General features: G+C 25.8%; 1 protein-coding gene across 8 annotated transcripts in view; it reads right to left on the reverse strand.

Annotated features, from left to right (window-relative positions):
- Positions 1-7,365, reverse strand: part of LOC135925183 (C-myc promoter-binding protein-like) — a 59,102-nt gene extending 51,737 nt beyond the window's left edge. For 5 of the 8 annotated variants that reach the window (XM_065460398.1, XM_065460399.1, XM_065460397.1 and 2 more), the window contains exons 1-3: positions 7,110-7,356; positions 6,929-7,065; positions 2,728-2,914 (exon numbers count right to left, since the gene is read on the reverse strand). In XM_065460398.1, the coding sequence (XP_065316470.1) occupies positions 2,728-2,914; positions 6,929-7,065; positions 7,110-7,295 (510 nt within the window). In that variant the 5' untranslated portion in view covers positions 7,296-7,356. Of the gene's footprint in view, positions 1-2,727; positions 2,915-6,928; positions 7,066-7,109 lie in introns of all 8 variants that reach the window. The other 3 variants (XM_065460401.1, XM_065460400.1, XM_065460394.1) reach the window with 2 other exon arrangements.
- Positions 7,366-10,345: the final 2,980 nt, after the last annotated feature.

A 10,345-nucleotide genomic window follows, 5' to 3' on the forward strand; every position in this document is an offset into this window, starting at 1 on the left:
AGTGTTGTTAAATGGCTCAATTTTTAAAAAGGATTAACCCATTAATTTGGCCAAAAAATATTATGCAAGATGACTTCGACTACCTTTCCAACCACCGAAGATGTATTGATCATATAGTAAATTAATGGTAGCACAAGATGCTACAAAGTTCTTTTAATAAAATGATGATTATAAAAACACATATAACATTGCCACGTCAAAATGCCAACGTTTGTAGTATATATAAAATAAATCTGAGTCATTATCTGAAATAATTAAAAAGAGAATAAATTGTCAACTACCAACATCCCTTTACAACAAGGTAAGGCATAAATCGCTTATAAAATATTACCATTTTTAAATGAAATGCCTATAGAATTTAATTTATTATGTGATTAATTAAAGTTGGAGTAGATTCAAAACACATGATCCTGATTTTATACAAATTATTGTAGTGTAAATTTAAATTGTTTTATAAAAAAATTACAATTTAAAAATTAGATTTTGCAACCAATGGCTAAAGCCAATGATATTTGAAAAATACATTTATCAGGGTTATTTACACCCTCAATAACACAGATACTGAAGATTTTGCTCATTGGAATCTATTGACGAAATCTCGAGACTATGTAATATTTTTGCTAAAATCTTAATTTAAAAAATGGGTTAAATCGAACTATTTAATAATTCACTAATACTAACATACCAATTCATTAAACAAGTAAATTTTTTACATGGAAGGAAGCGAATTTGTGGGGAATTTCGATGAATCAATCATTACAAAGAATATATGATCTAGGATAGGAAAAGTCTGAAAGTAAATTTATTACATGGAAGGAAGCGATTTTGTGGGGAATTTCGATGAATCAATCATTACAAAGAATATATGCCCTAGGATAGGAAAAGTCTGACCAATACATTAATGATTTAAATTAATCTGGGAAGGAAATTTTTATTATGCTTCAGAAAAATGCATGTTCGAGCCGTTTTTTGAAACAATGGAAGCACTATTCTCTGCAGTAAGGTTTCAACTAGCCAAGCCTTCCACCTGAAACTAAAGTTATAAATTAGGCTAAAGGAGAAAAGGGGGGTTAATGATGCTTACAAGTGAATGTATGGAAATATTCTAAATACCAACCTAATTTGCTAAATACTGACCAAAATTTATTAAAATGTAATAAGACCCTTATTATTTAATATATTATAACGGAATCACGTGGTCGAGTCTGGCCTCCTATATATCATCCCCCCAAGGATGGAACCACCAAGTTAGATTAAGAAAAAAAACATGACCATTCCCGAGATTCGAACCCATGACCATGGGATCAGTAAGCGAAGCTCTTGCCTACTGGGCCATAGAGGCTTTCCAAAAATTACGATTTTTCAAATATATATTATAAATATATTTGGTAGTACCTATCCAAATGAAAAATAAACAAAATTCAAATTTGATAGGTAGTACCTTAAGGTAGTAAGCATCATTAACCAAAAAGGGGGAAGGGTCTCCAAAATCATAATAGCATTATCATAATAATGAAGTCTGGCCATGTATTGATTGGCCACAATTCGCACATTCACATATTCATATTGAAATAAAAAGCTCTTGCAAAACAACATTAGGTGAAATTTCAAATGATGAACAAGCTTAAGAATGTTTAGCAAAAAGATAATTAAGATATTAATTTATAATATTATCATTAAATAGATGGTGATAAATTGAGATATTAATACTAATTAAATTAGTGTGGAATTTTTTATATAACTAAAAAAAGTAGAAATATTTACATAGATCTTTTACAAGTATTTTATATTGTATTATTTCATATTTATAATAAAATTCTTAAATAATATATTATGGCCAGTTAACACATAGTATATGGCCAGTCAATACATAGTATGTATGTAATGACTGACCATAAAAACAACTTACACATAATCTCATCTAGCTTATAAACTATTATAGATATAGCTTTGATTCAAATCTTATTTTAAAGATTAATAATTAGGCTATACATTGATATAAAATTTGTTTGGTTATACCCAAATTTTAATACCTTTTTCAAAAAAGCAAACATGGCCATTCATGGCACATTTCTCTTACTTTAAAATGATAATATGCAATCTAGTAAATAAGTTTTTTTTGTGTTAAAAAGAGGTAAAATAGTTTGCGTTACCATATCATCAATTTAAACATCATAGCGTTTTATAGAAATCACAAGGATAAACGCTTGTGAGCATTAAAATATGATTTGTGAAAATTAAATACAAATATATTGTTAATTGAATTAGATCTCTTAAGTTCAGGTTTTAATGCGGTTGATATAAATTTGAATGACATAAAAATAAAGAATTATTTTAAGGGGGTGGGGAGGTGGGGGCTCAAAGTCAAAAATATAAAGTTTCTAAAAAATCTATAAATTATGCAACATTTTAAACGTTTTTCAAAGTTATTTTTATGTAAAAAGATTAATATATTTTAGAAAATGGTATTCAGCCCTTCCCCCATATTTTTATAAATATATCTCTAACAAAAAAATTTATATATAATATTAATATTTTTTAAATTATCATCAAATTTCGATAAAGAATTTAATACTTATCTACTATAATCTTTTCTACACTTATAGATTAAATTATGATAATGATGTTTTTCGATTAAAAAATGGATAATAATAGATTTTTCATACACATTTAAATAGTATCCAAATATTAATATTCAAATCAAAATCAAAATAAAAATAAAGAAACTTTGTTTAACAAAACGACGCAAATGTCGGATACTGTAAGTTCGTTGGGAGACGCCGATACGTACGCTCTCCTGTACGTTATGTAGGTCCTGGCCCCGCTGTTGTTAACATTGGCTGGTCGGCCATAAGGGGAATACAATAGGATTTCACAGCCGGGCATGACTCTTTCTTTGCCCTCGTACATCACTCTAGTTTATTTTGATATAATAAATTTCGAAAAACAAGTTAGCTTATTACAACATTCTTAGGTAGTTAGTCATTTAATGTAATACGATATCCTATATGGCAGAGTTAAAGTACTAATTTTATTTTAACGGATTATGCCAATTTTTATATTACGTAAAGGAAAGGAAAGGAAAGGAAAGGAAAGGAAAGGAAAGGAAAGGAAAGGAAAGGAAAGGAAAGGAAAGGAAAGGAAAGGAAAGGAAAGGAAAGGAAAGGAAAGGAAAGGAAAGGAAAGGAAAGGAAAGGAAAGGAAAGGAAAGGAAAGGAAAGGAAAGGAAAGGAAAGGAAAGGAAAGGAAAGGAAAGGAAAGGAAAGGAAAGGAAAGGAAAGGAAAGGAAAGGAAAGGAAAGGAAAGGAAAGGAAAGGAAAGGAAAGGAAAGGAAAGGAAAGGAAAGGAAAGGAAAGGAAAGGAAAGGAAAGGAAAGGAAAGGAAAGGAAAGATTTCTCTAATAGATGCCCAAACCCTTCTGCCATCTGTTAGCAAAATCTCTAGGATTGCATAATCTTTTTTGGTTAAAATATTGGGTTACTCGTTTTTTAAAATCAACCGTTTAACAAAACTAATCTTGATACTAAAAAACAAAAAATGTCGTTTCCCCATTTAGAATTGTTTTAAATTTGAAGCTGAGAAATAAATAAAATTCAAGAACCCGTCGGATATAAACAATTTGCCCGGATCCGTCATACTGTCATTTTTTACAAAATTCTGATAGATTCCGTAGGATTAAAATTATAATTATGGTCATTTAAAAATTAAAATTTGTAATATTATTTCACCGTCATAAAAACCTTTGATTTAATTTTTAAAAAATTGTAATAATTCTAGTACGATCAAAGATATATGGAATCCTTGTATATAATGTAAAATATAATTATGGTTTACTAAAGCAGAAGCCATTAAAAGTGTATTAAAATTTTTTTAATAAAGAGGCGGCAGAAATTATCTTTAATTGAAAGGTATGATTATACTATGTTTGATTTTGTTTTTTGTAAAGGTACAGTGACTATCTCTTAACAAAGTATAATTCGAATATGATTCCTATTCCTTATATCAATATCCATTTTTAAAAAAAGGATAGTGCTTTTATATTTTAAAAAAATCTCATATTTAACTTATTTTGAATATTTAAAAATTCTTGATGGACAAGAATCAACATGACAGAGACCACCAAAATAAAGCGTAGCTCCAGCAATAATGAAACTGATGCAGAAGTGATGGAAAGCTAGATTCATTAAAGTACAAATTAGCTCATCATTATCAAATAGATATTAGCCCGACAATGATCATCGTCAGGAGAATCTAATTAAAAGCAGTTTATAATGTAAGGATCCACAGTAAATTTTAAAAAAAATTAAAAACAATATATCGGCGGTCTTATACCCTTGTAAATCTTGTTAATATGTTAATCGGCAAGTCTCAAAAAAAAAGAATGTAAAGAATTGGCGTGCACCTAAAATGTAAGGTACGTCCTAAAGAAAGTTATTAGCCAATTACTAATTGACAAAATTAAATATAATAATAAAAAATAATTTTCCAATTAGGATGTGTTTAAAGATAGAATGAAATATAATCTGTTTTTCGCCATAAACCATAGAATTTAATATTTCAATCTATCATTATTATACATGACAGTATAATCAGCTTATATAATCTCCCAATTTATAACGTTTACATTATTAGCGTTTAGAATTTGGATAAGAGAAATTTTCATTTTAATTTCCCACTTTAAAATAGGCCGGGAACAAATTATTCATTTCGATTTTATTAGATTTGTATTTTATATCCTCATTATTTGATCGTTCGATATTATTCTTAGGTATTTAATACTATAAAAACATTTTATTTTTTTACTTTATTATTCCATTATTTTTTGAATAGAAATTAATACATTTTTACGTTTTTGATACCCCTTCTCAATAAAATTAGGCATGAATTATCTCACTGAATTACTAATTTTATGAGTTGTTAAAAGATACATTTTAAATGGATCTATATACAGATACATCGACTAAAATGAATCTAGATACATATACTATTTTATCCTCTTTATATATAGGGTTCATTGTTATTCTCGAGCAGAAACTCTGATTATGATGGCACAAAATACGTAAACAACATTTTAATATTTTATTCTCAGTCAATTCGAACACCATATATAAAAATAATAATTAAATGAATTCTCATTTAAAACGAGCATTTATTATTAAAAAAAATTTATATTAAACTTATAATTTGTTAATTTTAATGAAATATCTATAAATTAAAAATTCTAAATAAATTTATTTGCTTAAAATAATTTTGTGCATCAATGGTATTGTTTTTAATCATTAATGGACGTCATGGCTAAGCAGGAATTATTTATATATTACTTTAAGTGATAAAAATATCCTTTAGAATCTTGAACTGATATCTATAGATTTAAATGGGGACAAATGATATTTAATTAATATATTTTTATATATAAGTTTTAATATTCTATATATAAGTTTAAATATTTTGTATAATATTTTTTAATTTTTTATAATATTAGTCTTAATATTTTTTATATATCCATTTAAATTATATGCTCATATGAGATAAAATGAATTTTGCATTCAAATATTTTATTTTTAATATAAAAAAGGCATTAAATTACAGTATACCACTTAAAAGTATCTAAAACAAATTCTGACACCTCTAAGATAGTATCTATATATGGACACTTTTATAAAAGTATAGCAAATACGTTATTTTTGTGTCTAGATACATTAAAAACTCAGCTAATTTTAGTAATGCATCATGGCCACACACTTTTGAAAACATTAATTCCTGAATTCTGCATCAAAATTCTTAACATACTTCATTGATCTAGGGCAAGATATGAGAAATATTTTTAAAATTTTAATTTTCAATCAGATAAATATTTTATGGGATTCAGATTTTTGTATTACTTATGGTTATATAATTCTTTAAAAATTGTATAACAAAAGATAACAATAAAAAGTTTCACTTTATACATAGTAAAATATGCAAAAAAACATATAAGAAAATAATTGAATCAATAAATTTTTTGGTTTTACATTAAATTAAATTTCCAGAAGAAATCAAATTTATTTAAATTTAATTATATATACTTAATCATATAAATTTTTATATGAAATTTATTATACAATTTTACTTGCATATATTATGAATATGAATTTGATAAGATTATTAAGTATATAATAAATTGTAATTTTGCCAAATTTTATATCTTGAATGTTCCCTTTTTCTTCATTATTTTCTTCTTTTTTTTTACTTATTATTTCTATATTCAAAATTTTTAATTTTTGTAATTTATTAGTCAAAGATTAGGTTTTAAAAAACAAATAAAGTAAAATTTTATTGTATTTAAATATAAAGTCTGGATGAGGTATAAATTATAAATAAATTTTCCTGATTTTAAACACATTTAATGTAAATGCACTCATATATTGAAAAACATATTATGAATAAATTATTGCTATGAAATTCTAAAAGTGTAAAGCTTCCTTATGAGATATGTTTAAATTTTTAAAAAATCAGATTTTAAATTAATTAGACTCCTAAACCCATATCCCTCCCCCCAGTGAATGATAATATCACTCCTTGCCCCTTTAGAATTTACCAACTTCTTACCAGATCAAAATTAACAAAAAAAATAAATTCAAATACAAACTATCCCAAGCCTTCCTTCAACTTTTTTTAAAATAATGATACTGTAATCATAACTGCCTACCCTCCTCCAATTTCAATCAATTTTTTTCCCATAACCCTCACTCCCCATATAGAAGCCCCTATATAAGCATATCAAAATAATATCTTAAAATAATTTTATATTCTAATTATCATAAGATTTATTATTTATACTCTAAATTATCATAACATTTATTATTTTATACTCTAATATAATTTTAATATAAAATTTTAAAAAAAATAAAATTTATAGAATGAGTAATATATTTTATATTAAAAATACCCTATATCAACTATTGGAGGTTTTTCTCGTCCCCTTTTATAACAAAGATATACATTTGGACTTCTTAAACTTCCGTGATTTAAATCTGCGGGATACCCTGTGGGAGTGTTTTCAATAACAACAAAACCTGGAGGTGGCTATTAAAATTATATATATAATAATAAAAATATTTCGTTTTCACTTCTTCTCCCAGGCTTCTAAATATTATAGCCAATTCAATTATAGGAGGAATTGATTTAAATTCCTGTGGTGGTTCCATCTCAGCTGGAATACAGTTTTCCAATAACTCTGGATCTTTTTCTGGAAGCCCTGCAACAACGAAATATTCAGCTAAATTATTAGAATTCCTATCATATTGAGATTCCATGTCGCTGTGATATATACAAAATTAAAATTAATGGTTTTGAATGTTAACTGGTATATTGTGCTTGGTATAAAACAAGATTGCCATTTATTTATAGAGCGTCAGTCAATGGTATAAAGAGCAAATAAGTAAAATTTTCAAATGCTCAAAATAATTTTAACGATATTTTAGGAGAAAAAGAATATTTATTTGAAAATAAAATGAAAATCACATGTTTTTTAAATTAGTTTTAAGGAATAGTTTGGGAAATATCTCTCACAATAAAAGACCAGTGTCACTTACTCCTTGCCTTGGTATGCAATCTTTGATATTAGAATTATACCAAGCAGACGCGTACGCAATAATTTGGTCTGGGGTATGGGGGGGGGGGGGGGGGGGGGTAATAAAAATTTTAAGATATATCATTGAGCATAAATTTATTAGGACTAATAACTTTTCTTATACACAATTTTAAATATTAATGTGAATTATAAAAAAATTATATGTATAGGCATATAAAAAGCTATAAAATAAATGTGAATTAAAAAATATTAAACGGATATAAATAGCGACATTGAAAAACTTAGAAATAAATGTGAATTATAAAATATAAAGTGAATATAACCACCATATGAATCACTTAAATGACCCAAAATAGAAATTGGGAAATTTTTGAGCCTTTAAAATATATATATAAAGTATAAATAATTTAAATGTTGGAAATATAAATTAATACACAAAAGGTTTCTGAGGAATAATTGAATTTTGTATGTTTTGATCTAATTTTTAAATTATCTCATCCTTGCTTAGCGTTAAATGCCTAGAAATATTCAAAAGATCTAAACCATCTAATCTACTTTCAGAAGTTTTGCTTCATAGGTATGTTTTTCAGAGACTTGCAGGCCTAGCACCCGGGATGGACCATATTTTAATATTTTTAAATATACCCGTGCCGCTAAAATTTTTTAAAAAAAACACCCGGGCTGGGCCTGAAAATTTTTTTAAAAAAAATATCCGGGCTGGGCTATATAAATATTTGAAATCGCCATTATTACCTATAAAAATAAAAAATAAATATAATTTATTTTAGAAAAATTCTGATCGGGCCTGAATTTAAAAGCCGAGCTTGGCCTAAAAAAAATTTTTTTAAAACCCCGGGCTGGGCCGAAAAAATTTTAAAAAAAAAATTAGGGCCGTGCTCTGCAAATAAAACTTCTGCAGAGCTCTGTTATTCTTAAAAAGAGAATTCTCTCATTAGTTTACTAATGGGAAGTATATATATAACCATTATAATACATTGGAAATATAATCTAAAATGTGTTTGAAATCAAAGCATCCATAGCATTTTTTGGGATTATATCAACCATAGTTAATCTTTTAATAATATTTATTCAGCTAATAAGGCATCATAAGATACTTTAACATCTTCATGATAAAAATTTAATTAATTTTTTTTTTCTATCACCATCTGAAAAAGGTTGGGAATGCTTTTGTGGAAGTTCTGCATGAATTAATAACTATTCATTTATCTGGGTTATAAATTTATCTAAGATATGGGACATTTGTTTTATAATACTCTTCTACTGATCCTATATTAATGTTTTGACGATGAGCTTGCTTGTTGCAAGTAAAAACATATAAAATATGAAATTCTTCATCAACATTAGCTTTAATTTCCTTGAGTTCTAATAAAATGGTCTCCGCTATTCTCATCTTAATCAAGTCTATGTCATGTTTTTGAAAAGTATTACATAAAATAGTTGTATAATTACATAATAAATTCTTATAAGAAAAATTTGGAATACGTCATGCGTCATAATAAGTGCATTGAATTCAATAATTTTCTTGCTTCTTAGGAGATATTTCTTTCAAACCATTATGATATTTCAGTAATAGCTTTAATACTCGGCTCTTCTAACTCTATAAAAACTATTATTGCTTGATGGCGGAGACTCGAGCTCGTTGGACAAACTTGCAATCTCTTTCTCCCTGTTAGACAAGGAGTTTCTGAAATAATTATTATTTGACTAGAAATTTAGATAAATATTATACCACTAGTATTAGAAAATAATAGGTAAATATTACGCTAAAAACTTGAAATCGAAATTAATTAATAAAATATCTTAATAGATTGTGATAAATAAATGTAATTAAATCAGTGGCGTCACTAGGGAGGGAGAGGGGGCGCAGGGGCTCGAGCCCCCTGAAAAATTTGAATAGTCCCTAAAGCAGAAAATAAATTTTTTATTGGAATCTTAACCCCTTGAACTAAAAATAAATTTTTTTTATTGCCCACTGTACGATTTTTTTTATAATTCTATTACGTAGTATATAGATTTAATTTTATTAAATTAATAAGACTGTATAAATATTTATTAAATTTTTACTATTTTACATATTAGATTAGATTAATACATATAAATTTTATTTTCACTATGTCAGCTTGCAATCAAATTTTGTGTTAAAAATAGAATATCAATATCACTCACTAAATATTAATTCAGCATTAACAGAAGCTTAATTGACAATTATTATTTAAATTATTATATAACCATAATTAAATAAATATAATCATTTATTAATTGAAAACTAAAAAATTTTATATTGTAATTAGCCGAGTTCAAAATGACTAATCAACTGTATATTTATTTTTAAATATTATTATCATACCTATTCCTAAAAATATTTTCAAGGTTCAAATAAGTATAAAAGATTTCTTTATAAAAAGTAAGTAATTAAATATATAGTTTATAATCCTCTATTATATACAGTTATTTATAAAATATTAGATAAAATGCCACTTTTATAGATGTATTTGTCAGTTAGTTAAATAATATATTACAATTAATATTATAATGAATTTTACTAATAAATGCTTTTGATAAAAAATATAGTAACAATTTGCATTTAAGTATTTAACGCCATCTATTTTGTTTTATACAATTCTAAAAATTAAACATTTTATTATTTATCCTACAATAGATGTAATAAATTTGATTTCTTTTCTTTTTTACGTGTTTTTAGGAAAGCTATTTTTATTTTTTTTTCTAAAAAAAGTTTTAATACAAGTATAT

The sequence above is a fragment of the Gordionus sp. m RMFG-2023 genome, chromosome 2, assembly GCF_954871325.1.
Source record: "Gordionus sp. m RMFG-2023 chromosome 2, tfGorSpeb1-WG-v2, whole genome shotgun sequence".
Classification (NCBI taxonomy): Eukaryota; Metazoa; Nematomorpha; class Gordioida; order Chordodea; family Parachordodidae; genus Gordionus; species Gordionus sp. m RMFG-2023.